The 16,215-nt window shown below is 41.4% G+C and overlaps 1 protein-coding gene across 1 annotated transcript in view; it reads left to right on the plus strand.

Moving 5' to 3' along the window:
* Positions 1 to 16,215, plus strand: part of LTK (leukocyte receptor tyrosine kinase) — a 379,826-nt gene that overhangs the window by 247,014 nt on the left and 116,597 nt on the right. Inside the window, 1 exon segment of the mRNA XM_082274964.1 lies at positions 14,777 to 14,916. Coding sequence (XP_082131090.1) covers positions 14,777 to 14,916 — 140 coding nt within the window.

Here is a 16,215-nt window from a genome sequence, read left to right on the forward strand (position 1 = left end):
GACTGGGCCAAGAAATATCTCAAGACTGATTTTTCAAAGGTTTTATGGACTGATGAAATGAGAGTGAGTCTTGATGGGCCAGATGGATGGGCCCGTGGCTGGATTGGTAAAGGGCAGAGAGCTCCAGTCCGACTCGGATGCCAGCAAGGTGGAGGTGGAGTACTGGTTTGGGCTGGTATCATCAAAGATGAGCTTGTGGGGCCTTTTCGGGTTGAGGCTGGAGTCAAGCTCAACTCCCAGTCCTACTGCCAGTTTCTGGAAGACACCTTCTTCAAGCAGTGGTACAGGAAGAAGTCTGCATCCTTCAAGAAAAACATGATTTTCATGCAGGACAATGCTCCATCACACGCGTCCAAGTACTCCACAGCGTGGCTGGCAAGAAAGGGTATAAAAGAAGAAAAGCTAATGACATGGCCTCCTTGTTCACCCGATCTGAACCCCATTGAGAACCATCATCAAATGTGAGATTTACAAGGAGGGAAAACAGTACACCTCTCTGAACAGTGTCTGGGAGGCTGTGGTTGCTGCTGCACGCAATGTTGATGGTGAACAGATCAAAACACTGACAGAATCCATGGATGGCAGGCTTTTGAGTGTCCTTGCAAAGAAAGGTGGCTATATTGGTCACTGATTTGTTTTTGTTTTGTTTTTGAATGTCAGAAATGTATATTTGTGAATGTTGAGATGTTATATTGGTTTCACTGTTAAAAAAAATAATTGAAATGGGTATACTGTATATTTGATTTTTGTTAAGTTGCCTAATAATTATGCACAGTAATAGTCACCTGCACACACAGATATCCCCCTAAAATAGCTAAAACTAAAAACAAACTAAAAACTACTTCCAAAAATAGTCAGCTTTGATATTAATGAGTTTTTTGGGTTCATTGAGAACATGGTTGTTGTTCAATAATAAAATTAATCCTCAAAAATACTCATTTGCCTAATAATTCTGCACTCCCTGTACTGACTGAGGCAAGTGCTAGATTTATTTAACCGCTTGCCGACTGCCGCAAGTACATATACTGCGGCGGTCAGCCCCTCACAGGCAGAGTGACGTAACGTCACTAGCCTGTGAGGCTCTGGGGAGCGAGCGCTCCTGCGCGGTCACGGACCCCCCCACGTAGAAACAATGATCATACGGTTCTACTATGTAGGACCGTTGATCATTGTTCCTACAGCTCAAGCCACAGCCAATCACAGTTAGAATCACGCCCCTAGGGACACACACAGCCCCTCCCTCTCAAATAAAGTTAACCCCTTCACTGCCAGTGTAATTTTACAGTAACAGTGCATGTATAGCACTGATTACTGTAGAAATGTCACTGGTAACCCCAAAAGTGTCAAAAATGTCAGTCAAGGGTCCGATCTGTCCGCCGCAATGTCGCAGGACCGCAAAAAAAAAAATTGCAGATCGCCGCCATTACGCGTTTAAAAAAAACAACAAAAATGACAAAAATCTTTCCCTTTGTTAGTAAACGCGATAACTTTTGCGCAAACCAATCAAAATACGCTTTTTGCAAATTTTTTTTACCAAACATATGTAGCCTAAAACAAATTGGCCGAAAATGTTAAAAAATTTTGATTTTTACATTTTTGGGGGGGGGGGGAATTTCTTATAAAAAAAATTGAAAAATATTGTTATTTTTGCAAAATTGGCGCTCTTTTTTTGTTTATAGCGCAAAAAATAAAAATCACACAGGTGATCTAATATCACCAAAAGAAAGCTCTGTTTGTGGGAAAAAAAGGACATCAAATTCGTTTAGGTACAGCGTCGCACGACCGCGCAATTGTCCGTTAAATTCACGCAGTGCTGGATCGCAAAATACCCCCTGGTCTTTCAGCAGCCAAATCCTCCGGGGCTTAAGTGGTTAAACATATTGAATTGGTTAAATGGAGGAGGTTACACTTCCACTTAAGTTTTACTGTTTATCTCATTTAAACAATAATTTATATTCCCCATTTTTAAGATGCCCCTATAAAAGCAGGAGGTGTAATTGGAGGTAGTATATGTATTCCTTGTTTTAGACGTTGTGTGAGTGTATTCGGTTGTTGCCAGTGGCTGTTCCAGTAAATATTTATCATGTTGTAATGCCAAAGTCGCACAGTCAATATGGCTGTTGGCACTTGATATTAATTTTTCACCTTCTAGACATAGGTCAGAATGAGCACAATGCAGCACTTAGCAGGCCTCCAGTGGCGATCCAAATCTGGGGCTGCTTTATCACTTTCAGCTGTATCACAGATTGCTTTTAAAGTAATTTATTGTGATGGGAATACTTATCAGTAGCATTCTCCGCTTCTTTTTAACTTTTTTTTCTTTGGAGTGTCTTTTTTTGCGATACAGACTACAATGATCTGAAAGCATATTAACATGAATACTTTACAGGTAGCTTAGACTGGGTATTTAGAAGGGGTGCACTGCCTATAGCTCAGAGTAATGTCATTCTAGGCTAGTCACCCATTTATAGCCCTAACTAATAAAAGTAGGGTTAGTCCATCTAAAACTATACATTCCCTTTACCATTTGCAAAAAGATCAGTCTTACGTAAACTAGTAAAATGATCCTTTGGACTTCTTTTTTTTTTCTAAACAGTCTTTATTTTTATTTTTTACAAAAAATAGGGTTTACAGTGAAATATGACAAAAATAATAAAAAGGAACATCACAGAAAGTTAGATTGAGACACATGAATATTGAAAGCTAGGGTAAAAATACGAGATCTTGCATAAAGGTTGGTTACGCATGATAGAGATAATTAAACATTTACGGGATAAACAGTAGACAAAATTAAATAAATAAATATAGCAGAGCAACAATATTATACATATATGTGCAAGTCCATTAATAAATGCGATGAATTTGAAAGAAAACTAAGTTCCAGTCTGTAGAAACCATAGATGTGTAGAGGAATTATAGTGAATTAATAGATCAAGGATCAGAGTGCTGGTAACAATACATGTGACAACAGCATAAAAGAATCAGCTGGGAAGCTGATGAAGTCCCGCCTACACAGGACGTAACGCGTACTGGGGAAACCACGTGACCCGCGACCATCTTGGTACACCTGGGACATGCAGTCGTACACCCTGTTTGTTACTCGCATGCTTTTTATCATCCCAATGTAAGTGCATCTATTTTACTCTAAATAAAACGTTTATCATATGTAGAGCACTAGATGTCTGCTTCCTTTCCCCACATGTTCTTATTGCGGATGAGGTCCGGACTAGCCATCTTAATTGTATGAAGATTGGAGCTACCTGATTCTTTTATGCTGTTTGACCCTGCAGGGTCTGGGTCTGGAGGTGAGAGGCAGATAAAGCCTTGGTGATGGGAGTATAGGTGTAGTGTTCAACTGGCAATCCTTTTATTTTTCATCTTTATTCATTTGAAGTTGTGAGTTCAGCGCTGAATATTATCCTCTGTGATTAAACGTTTGACAAGTAGCAGAAAAGAGTTTTACATGCAGGAATGATAGATTCAATGTACCCGATTCTGCAAACCCTGTAGTGGTACAGAGACAAAATTGTTTAAAGACTGTCTGGTTGAGGATAAGTGTGCGAAATGGGAAAAAAGAGGGAAAGGGAGGGGAAGGGGAGAGATTGGGAGGGGATAATTAGAGAAAGAGGGGAAAACCAAGAAAAAGGTGAAAAAAAACCCCCCACAACGCATCACTTTCAAAACGCTTATCTTTGTAATCCGCAATATTGTCCAGAGAATGCAGGTACACCCTCCACTTTAGATGTCTTGTGTATCAACTAGAAGAGATATTTATCTGCTATTCTAATCCGGGGGGGGGGGGGTCCCAGAGAGAATGGGGGGGAGGGAAAAAGAACAGGTAAATTAGGGGAAAGAGTAGGTAACTATTGGGGAATGAGAGAGGAAATTGGACCACATAGTCCTTTGGACTTCTTAACAGTCCACTCCCTTGTCAGGGTGCAGGTCGAAGACAAGTACAGGTCCCTAAACTGTCCTTGCTGACACTGAATTGTTGAGTATTTAAGCACATATAAGTCGTATTATGTGATGCACCTTATAATTAATACAATATGCTCTCATCTACTGGTCCAAGTGTAGCACCCTGCTAGGTAGCTAGAGAGAGAGTATAGAATATAGAGTTTTGAGCTCTATCTGCTTACCAGAGGGGCTGCAGGTAAATCTATGTTGTTCTCTGCCTACCAGAGAGCAGGGTCTGTTAGTGAGCTCTGCCCTTTGTGCTCAGCATGCAAATCATTCAGTATAGAGAGTGTTTCACACTGGTCCAATAGGAAGGCATGTTGGACAGTGGGAGGAAACCTGACGAATGGGTGCATGGGCTTTTGATACACTGCTGATGATTGGCAGAGGGCAGGTCACCTTGGTGAATGTTGGGATACTGTATAAAATCCCGGAGCACATGTGCTCAAGGTCTTTCATTGGAGTGCAGAGTCCCGCAGGGAGGGGGGCGGCTCCCTTCTCCTTTGTAAAGGTACCATGTGGTCTCAGGAGGTCGTTCTGAGGGCCAGAGGGGTGGTCGATAGGAGCTGAACCCAGAGGTTAAGGGAAGCTGACTGAGTGGGGAGACTGGAGGTCCTGTTTCTGCAGTATCGTAAGAACAGGAACTCGTGTCAATGGGCCTGACCTGAGGGGGGCCACCCCTGCTCATAGGATGCCAGCAGGAAGAGAGTGCTAGGGAGAGAGTCCTGGAGACAGGTGATCGTCCATCAAGTCTCCTTGTTAGAGAGAGAGAGTAAAAGAAGACAAGAGACTGGACCCCATTCATCTCAGTGGCAGGGTGAATTAACAGCCTAGCTGTTCCATATCTATCAGCAGAGATTTGAAGATAGAAGTCCTCAAATGTTGTGAATAGTTCAATTGGAGTATCCCACTATTCCCTTCTCCTATCCCAATTTAAAATAAACAACAAAAAACCAATACCCCCAGACTGTTTATTTCTGCCAAGAGCCAACAGGAGCAAGAGGGATCCAGGAGCTTTATTTAATCATAACCATGTGCTGGTAACCAGGGAGAGTCAGTATCCAGCAGCCCCTACAGGGGCAGTGCTACACATTCATGAAAGCGATTTCCTCAGCACACTGCAAAGGAGTAAACTGGTTGGTGGTTAAAAGTACTTCTTTAGCAATTCATTGAGTGGAATATTTATCTTGGCAGGGCAAACTGTTAATCTCTGTAAACATTAAAAGCAAAAGATATTTATGTCTCTGAAGAACAGAGAGATTTGCAAACCATGCAAATGCAATTGCCATAATGGTTCAACAAGAATGTAACAGTTTCCTCTCCTAAACATTGCGTACACAGCGACTAACAGTGACCATTCACTACCATATCAAATGAATTTGTGCAGCACTCAACACCACATTTGTTTAAAACACAGATGATTAAAGGGGCAGTAGGTGTGAGCCCTCTAATGAAGATTTACATGGTGTGGTAATATTACTTATGTTCATGTTTCCAAATATACAAATTCTTTATCATACACTTAAACAATTCTGCAGCTCACACTCTGCGAGTGTTGGGTTGTTTGTGTGTTTAGCAAAGGCGTAACTAGAACCTTCAGGGCCCCGGTGCAAGAAACCGTGAAGGGCCCCCCGGACCCCTTCTCTTCAAGCCTTGGACTCTTCCCACTGATCCTGGGGCCCTTTACTCTCATTGTGGGGCCTTTTATTATGGTCCTGCAGCGGGACCCTTTCACAATTTCTGCAGTGTGCCCCCTTCCTGCAATTTTGGGGCCTCCCCATGGTTGTGGAATGCCAGGGCCCAGTTGCAAGTGAGACCTTTGCGATCCTGAAAGTTCACCCACTGGTGTCAGTAGTTTTTATTTTTTAGTATTTTAATTGTATTATTTTTATCATTTTAATTTATTTTTTTACAATGTCACTGACTATGACTCTGTCCCTTCAGAAAAGGAAGGAGCTGGTAAATTACATATTTACCAACCCCTTCCTGGTTCTCTAATGTGACACATCCCCGGCAGCAGCCGGCAGGAGAGAGAAGGGAGCACAGTGGGGGGGGGGGGGACCAGGGGAGCACACAGGGGCCTAGAGACAGCAGAACGCAAGTGAACTGGATAGGAGGAGTGGCGGGGGCAGCATACAGAGGAACCAATCTCCTCCAATTTCCTCCAGCAGATATAGGAGGAAAAAGGAGGACAGTGATTTCTCTACATGCTGCCCCCGTCGCCCTTCCTATCCAGGTGTACAGGGGAGCCAACAGGCCCCCTGGAGCATGGGGCCCAGTTGCAATTGCAACCCCTGTAGTTACGCCCCTGGTGTTTAGTATAGTTCTAGAACTTTAGATTGTAGATTTCAAGACCTATATATGAATCCATGGACTTTACGATAACAAATCTGCAAAACTGGGGCTTCATAATAGCATGCCTCAGTTCACCTCCTGAACATGAATTTGTTGAATTAATCTTTTATTATATATACAATATGATAATGTCTCCTATTCTTCTTTGAGAAGCTCGTGATGGATAGGAATGAGACATGTACCAAGTCGCAAGTCAAGTAACCAATAGGTGAAAACTATACAGTGGTGTGACTTCCTGAGCTGAGTAAAGATGCTGAATTTTTCCCACAAAGTTGTAGACACTAACATGTTGTAAATGTAGCATCTATGTTTTAGTAAATAACTTTAGCCTTGCCTGCGCTATGATAGTGAAACCAACAAAGCACTCATCCCAGTACTGCCTTAAGGCTTTATTCTACTAGACGGAGCTGACAATCGTAGGAAAACAACATTCATCCAGGGAATTTTTAATAAACAGACCCCTTCTACTTTACTAGAACCATATCAGACATGACATAAACCAGAAGAAAATTGTGATGCAAAGCATCTACCTCCTGCACTCAGATACAAGGCTCCCACTTCACTCCTATCACGGGACTCCTACTTGGCATCCTCAATGGCCAGGCCTTGCTGCCCACTACGACCTGGGTTGCTGACCACAAGCTACAAACAACAAGGGCTCTGATGAAGAGGCGAAGCCTCAAAACACGTTAGCCATCAATTATCTTGACTGTGGACTGCCATTTGATGGATTGTGTCATATGTATCTGATATGCTGGCTTATAACCCATGTTTGTGAGTATTTATATTTTTACTTGATATTAATAAAGCCCTATTGAAGATAATGCGCTAGGCCAGTGCGCCCTCTTTTTGTCTCTGTTATTGACATAAACCAGGAATGGTCACCTCCCAGGTATAATTTTCCAGATATTTATTTATTATAATCGTTTGTTCTAGGCTAAGGTCCTATGGTTTCTATGGTGGACTAATTTGATTATAAATTTCATAGTGATAAATTCACATTGGTAAAAATAATAAGTTATGCTTTAGGGGTAGTCTTATAGTAGCAGAACTCAAAATGTCTCACATATGGCCATTAAAATTAATTGTATGGAGACCCTTCCCAAATAACAATATTAGCGTCTTGCTATTCACTTGATTGAGAAACTGGTAAGGTTGCTAAAAATGCATTTCTTATCCGCATTTCTGCAGCTTGCTTAATAATCAACCTTCCTTGGAAGGATTAATATTCATAGGACACTTTGTCTAACTCAGACTCCTTTCTTGGCATATTTCCCTGAGCTAAAATCTATTTATGTGCCAGAAAGGCCAAACTTCAGATAATCAAATTTTGAAGATAACTTATTTTTCTACTTTACTAAACCCCCGCTGGGTATGAGATATAGTCTGATCCTAGGGTGCACTAGGTTCTATATATTAAACTGTAAGAGGATACTTGATAGTGAAAAGATATAGTTCAATCACCTGCCATTATAGGTGAATTATTTATTAAAACAAACAAAGTTATGCCTAACCAATATGTATGATAATGGTGGGTATTACCAAAGAAGCTACAAATCAAAACAAAGAAAAGAACTTTGGATTTAAAACCAGCCTTGGCTAACGCAAAATGTATTGCAAAATACAAAATATAAATAACATGCCTTATTCCAGTACCTTCTTCCCGCCCCACTCCTCCCATAATGAAAAACGACCTTCCCTGCCCTCCCCCCAACCTCCTCACAGGTTGCCCCCTGGACAAAAAACCAGCAGCTCTGAGGAAGGGAGCTTGCCTCCCGAAACGCGTCAGCGGTTCTAAACACAGGGGCATGACTTTCCACATGAGGTGGATTGGTTTTATGCAATTTTAATCTTCATGCTGGTGAGTATGCTGTCTGGCATTCAATAAATCAGCAGAAGGTGTTCAAGGGTAATGCACCAGGTGCTTGTGCCTCCTTTCTTTTGTGTTTATGTTTTTAACCTGTGTGTGTTATTTGGAACTTTAGGGCTCCAATGCTCCTTCCATTTCATATAATGAATATTGTAAATGCCACAATGGGCTGAGCATAAATTGTGCCACTAAGTCCCAGTGCACAACAGGTAAAAAGACCTGTTGGAGTGACGACATTGCGGCTCCGGCCAATCAGATGGACGCAAACCCGGAAAGAAGAGGGGTTAACATGTTGGCCGTGTCAGCGGTGAGTGGGCGCCACTGCTGTGGCTTCGTTCTAAGGTAAGTATTTCATAATGAGCTAGTATGCAATGTATGCTAGCTCATTATGCCTTTGTCTTTCAGGTTTTTTATTTTTTTTTGAAGATTTACAACCTCCTTAATGTCCTTTTTACAATACGGTTGCTTGAATTGAAAGTCTTGTTCTTTTTTTTTTTTTTTTTTTTAATTCTCATCATTCTTTTCAAACAGCTGATTCTATGCTTTTCTCATTTTAAAAGATTTATTTTAACATATTTTTATACTATAATATTTAAGGTGTAGTAAAATGTTAAAAGCTGAGAATTTTGCCCTTAATTTAGTTAGTAAAAGAGACAGCCCAAGCAGAAAAGCCTGCCCCTTCCAGCACTCTGCACAAGGACTGCTCTGCTTTGTATGGAAGGAGCAGATTCTTTGCAGCAGTTCAGCCTCCTGAGTCAGAGCTATCACCCTCCAATCTGTGAACTTCATCCTGTTGACCAGGGAGCACTATCTCACTATCTCAGGGGGCATGTTGGACTGCTGCAGAGAGACCACTGCTCTAACACAGAGTGCAGCAGTCCTTCCATGCACCATGCTGGCAGGGAACATGTTTTTCTACCATGGCTGTGGTTTCTTTATTGTAGGACTGTCAACCAGCCTTTCTCAAACTATTCAACAACAAGGAACTCTTGAAATAACCTTTTAGTCTCAGAGACATGGGGTCCGCAAGGGGAGGGGGTGGAGGGGGGCAAATCCCCCCTCCTGGAATCTCAACTTCCCCTTTAAAGTGCTTGTTAAGCCACTTTATACCATCTGGCCTTTATGGAAGCATGGCAAGAAGAAAGCCATTGAAAAAAAGCCATAAGAAGTCCAATTTACAGTTTGCGAGAAGACATGTGGGGGACACAGCAAACATGTAGAAGAAGGTGCTCTGGTTAGACCAGAATTAAACTTTTTGGCCTAAAAGCAAAATGCTATGTGTGGCGGAAAACTAACACTGCACATCAACCTGAACACACCATCCCCACCGTGAAATGTGGTGGTAGCATCACGTTTTGGGGATACTTTTCTTCAGCTGGGACAGGGAAGCTGGTCAGAGTTAATGAAGATGGATGGAGCCAAATACAGGGCAATCTTAGATAAAACCTGGTAGAGTCTGCAAAAGACTTGAGACTGGGGCGGAGGGTCACTTTTCTTTTTTTTTTTTTTTGAGACGGGTAAACGCCAGATGGTCCAAAAAGTGGGGGGGGGGGGGGGGAGAGAGGAAGACAAAAATCCCACAGAAGATATGGAAGAACCAGTGATTTCATCACATCAGTGACCAAGTAATCTAGTCAGGGGAATAAAATTTAAATATGTATGTGTTCATATTCCTTCAAGTCTCGTTCAGATATTGGTGTTATATGTGATAAAAGCAGGTGAGAGGACAAAAGAAAGTAAGTGGAAAATACCTGTGCCAAGTGCAGCATAATTGAAAACCAGCAAGTAACCCAGCAGAAGCAAAGGGGGAAAAAAAACAAACAAAAAAAAACCCAACAGGTGCAGAGCATAAATGAAGTAGAAGTGCAAAAACTAGTAGGATGGTAATCTTACCAATAACAAAGAGATGTGAAACAAGAAGCAACCGTGCTACAGGGATAGGCCTAGTGCAGTCAGAGCAGAAAGGAAAGTGTGCAGAAACCCCCTATCTATATATCCCCACGGGCCAGGGCGGATCACCGCCAGCGCCATGTGGCCGTCGCAGAAAGGGGTGGTGAAGGAGTGAACATGGTATCCAGCTGTATGCTGGAAACCACTCACCACATAAAACACCCCCAGCGATCAGAGATGGAATAACAGCCCAAACCAGGTGATCCACCCAAGGATTACAGGCTGAGCTTAACATGACGCCGATGCTCAGCGTGACAGCCCTGCCCTCCGTCCAAAACTAGGGAGCAGAGGACAGGGCGGCAGACCGAGCATCGCAGCCCCGGAAACAGGCAACCACACAGTGATCTCAATCCTATAAGGCCGACGGCATGAAACACAAAAATATAAAATATTATAAAGTATGGTTTGTTAAAAAGCGATAAAGTGGGTATACGTTAATATGCATCAGGGACAAAATTAGGTGTGTTAACCACTTAAGCCCCGGAAGATTGTACCCCCTTCCTGACCAGGGGGTTTTTTGCGATTTTTTACTGCGTGAATTTAACGGACAATTGCGCGGTCGTGCGATGCTGTACCTAAACAAATTTCACGTCCTTTTTTTCCCACAAACAGAGCTTTCTTTTGGTGGTATTTGATCACCTGTGCGATTTTTTGATCATGCGCTATAAACAAAAAATAGCGTAATTTTTGCAAAAATAACAATATTTTTCACATTTTTTTATATGAAATTCCCCCCCAAAAAATGTAAAAATCTAAATTTTTTAACATTTTCGGCCAAATTGTTTTATGCTACATATGTTTGGTAAAAAAAATCGCAAAAAGCGTATTTTGATTGGTTTGCGCAAAAGTTATCGCGTTTACTAACAAAGGGAAAGATTTTTGTCATTTTTGGTGTTTTTTTTTTTAACGAGTAATGGCGGCGATCTGCGATTTTTTTTGCGGTACTGCGACATTGCGGCGGACAGATCGGACCCTTGACTGACATTTTTGACACTTTTGGGGGTACCAGTGACATTACTGCAGTAATCAGTGCTATATATATATATACACTGTTACTGCAAAAATGACACTGGCAGGGAAGGGGTTAACTGTATTGGACAGGGAGGGGTTAAGTGTGTCCTAGGGGCGTGATTCTAACTGTAGTGGGACATGGCTATTGGTGTAAAAACAAAGATCAACGGTTCTACATAATAGAACTGTCTGATCTCCATTTTTACACAGGGAGAATGACAGGTGGCTTGTTTACATAAGCCGCTCTGCCTTTCTCCCGCTGTACCGACGATCGGCGAGTAACCGGCGGACATCGGGTCCGCCGGTCACACGCCCGCACTCCTCCCTGAACGAGCCGAGGCGGGCGCGCGCCTCAGCGGGCGCACGCTTGCCCGCTATTGGCTCCAATCCCAGTGACAGGCGAGCGACGTAGGTCTACGTCACTCTGCCTGGCCGGGGCTGACTGCCGCAGTAAATATACTGTGCGCAGTCGGCAACCGGTTAACCAGATGCTACAGATCAAAAGGAGGGGTCGGGTGTCTTCCACCCTATTACCGTGTGTAAAGAATAAATAGGAAATGATCTGAAGCATCACAGCAACCATCTCCATCCCTAATATTGTGTACAAAAAGGGGGCATGGGGATAGCGGGACTTTAAATGAGGTAGGTTGCTGTTACAAATCTCCAAATGGAAATAAAGTAGTTTCAATATATTCATTTATTTTTTGCTGCACGGTAAAAATAAATCCTGCAGCAATAGTCCGTAAATAAAATAAATAAAATCTACATATTCAAAGTACAAATACAGACAATCCAGGTAAGGACATATAAAAGATAATAAAGGAATTGTTTTGCTAGGCATATAACCATAATAAATAGATATATAATAGCAGATAAAAATATCATACAACGGCTTATATATATATCATCAAATACATAGCAGGGATACATCCATTGGCTCAAGGGCTCTTTCATAGGTAATACATAATCCATATCCTGATAAATCTTCATATTTCATATTTAATGGCTCTATGCGTTTTGTGGGATTATCATCCACTCTTCAGGAGCTTGGTGTACATTTTATATTAAAAACACAAAAAGTCGCAGAAAAAATCGCATCATCTCCCGTCGCTGGGTGCACTGTGTGGGTATAACGCCAGATGGTCCAAAAAGTGGGGGGGGGAGGAGAGAGGAAGACAAAAATCCCACAGAAGAAATGGAGGAAACAGTGATTTCATCACATCAGTGACCAAGTAATCAATAACAAAGAGATGTGAAACAAGAAGCAACCGTGCTACAGGGATAGTCCTAGTGCAGTCAGAGCAGGAAGGGGAGGGTCACTTTTCAGCAGGATAACGACCCTAAACATAAAGCCAGAGCTACAATGGAGTGGATATGGTTCAAAGCATATTCACGTGTTAGAATGGCCCAGTCAAAGTCCAGACCTAAATCCAATTGAGAATCTGTGGCAAGACTTGAAAATTGCTGTTCACAGACGCTCTCCATCCAATCGGACAGAGCTTGCGCCATTTTGCAAAAAAGAATGGGCAAAAATGTCACTCTCTAGATGTGCAAAGCTGGTAGAGACATCCCCAAAAAGACTTGCAGCTGTAATTGCAGCGAAAGGTTCTACAAAGTATTGACCCATGGGGGCTGAATACAAATGCACGCCACAATTTTCACATATTTATTTGTAAAAAATGTGAAAACCATTTATCATTTTCCTTCAACTTCACAATTATGTGCAACTTTGTGTTGATTCTTTTACATAAAACTCCCAAAAAATACATTTACGCTTTTGGTTGTAACATGACAAAATGTGGAAAATTTTAAGAAGTAAGAATACTTTTTCAAGGCACCGTATACAATAGTTTTTAGATGCTATAACCTCTGCTCAAACCAATCAATATATGATGTAGCAGAATACATATATATTTATGAAGAAATTAGTAATTTTTTTTTCATTTGATATGTTTTCTGGCAGAAAGTGAAAAACATTGTTTATTTTTTTACATTTATTTTAGGTCTATTTTGGTTTATAGCGCAAAAAATATAAAAAATACAAAAAATAAAAAATACCACCAAAAGAAAGCTCTATTTATGTGAGAAAAAATTATATAAACTTCATTAGGGTATAGCATTGCATAACAGCGCAATTGTCTGTGAAATTTACGCAGTGCCAAAAAGCAAAAAAGGGCCTGGTCATGAAGCGGGGTAAGTCTTCCAGATGGCAAGTGATTAAAACGGAGTTCCACTCAAAAGTGGAACTTCCACTTTAAAGAGGAAGTAAACCCTCCTCAGGAAGTTGTACCTATAGGTAAGCCTATGATAAGGCTTACCTATAGGTACTGTAAATATCTCCTAAACATGTACGGTTTAGGAGATATTTACCTTTAATGCAGCCAGTGACGTCACTGGCGCATGCGCTCTGAAGGAACGGCTGATCGTGCCGTTCCTTCAGAGCCTCGTGCCGTGACCGTCGGCTCCCGCGCGCATGCGCGGGAGTGACGTCACCGCGGCTCCGGCCAATCAGATGGCCGGATGGCGCGATCCCGGAAGACGGGCGACTGAACATGTCGCTCGTCATACAGGTAAGAGAGCGGCACGGCGGGGGCTCGTTCTAAGGTAAGTATTTCATAATGAGCTAGTATGCGATGCATACTAGCTCATTATGTCTTTCTCTTGCAGGTTGTAAAAAAAAAAAAAAAAAAAAATTTGAACGAGTTTACAACCTCTTTAAGTGGTCCTGACCCCCTGACATGCCACATTTGGCATGTTATTTTTTTGGGGGGGGGCTGTACCTAGTTTTGACAGGTACCCACTCCCACTTCCGCTCGGGCCGCTTAGGCAGCTTCGAGCGGAAGTTTTCCTCTCCTTTTCCCTCCCAGCAATCTTCTGGGCTGGGACACGTCATAGGTGCCAGAAGATTGCCCATCCATTCAGGATGCACAGCGTGACTCGCACATGCGCAGTGCGCACCCGGCTGTGAAGTCGCAAGCTGTGACAGCCGGGTGCACACACTAGAGATGCCGGCGCCACGGGGAGAAGACGGAGAGATCCGAGGCTCCCTCCGGCCGCATCGCTGGACCGTGGGCAGGTGAGGATGTGTTTATTAAAAGTCAGCAAATACACTTTTTGTAGCTGCTGACTTTTAATAAACACAAGTAGCAGATTATGAACTAATTTCAAAGCAAAAGTCACCTTAAAACAGTCCTTCATTCTTAACAAAAGGTCCCCAGACCGATGATATCGTACAGCATTTGGGATCTAACTGTAGTCTTCTAAATGGTCACAGTGACAAAATGGTATTAATGTCAGAAGAAGGGATTTATGACATCCAAATTAGGTTTGCTGCTTCATTGTTTAGAGAGCTAACAGTTCAGTAAGTTCTTTGTCAATCATCATGTGATTGCACCAGTAAAAGCGTAATGAGAAGGAGCTGCATGGAAATCCATTTCCTTACACATTGTGCAGCACAGTGAGAATTGCCTGAAGCCACCTTGCTGTCCAGAACGATGACAAGCCTTACATTGTCAGGGAAATCCATCTCTTGTTCTGCTTGCCATATCATGCTGCTTTGTTGTCAGACAGATAAGACATGCAACTGTGAGCCCGTTAACAATATGTGATTTTGTATTCTGCTCTGTACATTAGGTCCCACTGGAGACGACTGAGCACGGAAATTGGTGGAATAGATTCCCCCTTTCAAATCTCTGTGGATTATGAACTGTGTTTCCCAAAAACAGAGACCTTCCTAGTCCTCGACTCTCTCCATCTAAGGAACTGCTTTAGTGGTGAGATAATTGCAGATTGTTTTTACTTGGATCCTTTATCAAAGTATATTTAAAAGATAACACCAAGTTTCTGACCATGTTAGGGGTAACATGTAAGTACAGCTCCCCAACCCCAAACATTTAGAGATTTGCAGGATTCTAGGCTTCTAGGGTTTAGGCTTCTACCCTAAACTTGCATAGATGCATCATTTATTCACAAGTTGTGAATGAAAATACTACAAATCCCATGTGCCACCACGATATAGAAACTTGTAGTTATCAATGAAGCACAAGTGCAGTTCATTGATATTCCCTCCAGCCCCATAGTTGAAGGTCCATACCTTGGTGCAGATCAGGGGCTGGCTTAGGGAGGTGTCTGTATGTAGGAGCCAGAGCATTTATTTGATACATTGTTATTGTTGAAAAATGTGGCATAATTTTGTTATCATAATAGTCTGCTAAAGAGTAACCACCAAAATTATAATTTTCAATATGTCATCATACTCAAATCATGCAACAGCTATCGACATATAAACAGTTGTGGATGGGATTAGCTTTAAAAAAAGCTAACTACAGCGCTTGCTGATGGATAAATAATACCAAGTGAATATCTCAAAATTAAGGATAATCCAAAAGTAGATAAAATACAGTAAATAGATTTAGCAGTAATTGTAACAATCAAAAAACCATAAATGGTAAATAAAATAAATTAAATAAATATATAGGCGTGACTGTTGGTATATAAAAGTCCCATATATATAAGATGACTTGGTGCTCAAGAAAATTAAAGAAAGTCCTTTTATGGTTCAAATGGAATTCAAGGTAGATATATAAACGTGACTGTTGGTATATAAAAGTCCAATATATATAAAGGGACTTGGTGCTCAAGAAGATCAAATAAAATCCTTATATAATTCAAATGGAATTCAAGGTGCAAGTGCTTAAACGTGATTGTTCTTAATATTCTGTGACATCGATCCGTTTTGCCGTGATTTGTGGCTAGATAAAATCTATATATCTACCTTGAATTCCATTTGAACCATAAAAGGACTTTCTTTGATTTTCTTGAGCACCAAGTCACCTTATATAAATGGGACTTTTATATACCAACAGTCACGCCTATATATTTATTTACTTTATATTATTTACCATTTATGTTTTTTTGATTGTTACAATTACTGCTAAATCTATTTACTGTATTTTATCTATTTTTGGATTATCCTTAATTTTGAGATATTCACTTATCCATCAGCAAGCGCTGTAGCTAGCTTTTGTTTAAAGCTAATCCCATCCATTTCTTGCTTTCACCTATAGCAGCTG

This window comes from Pelophylax lessonae (assembly GCF_965119305.1).
Source record: "Pelophylax lessonae genome assembly, chromosome: 13".
NCBI lineage: Eukaryota > Metazoa > Chordata > Amphibia > Anura > Ranidae > Pelophylax > Pelophylax lessonae.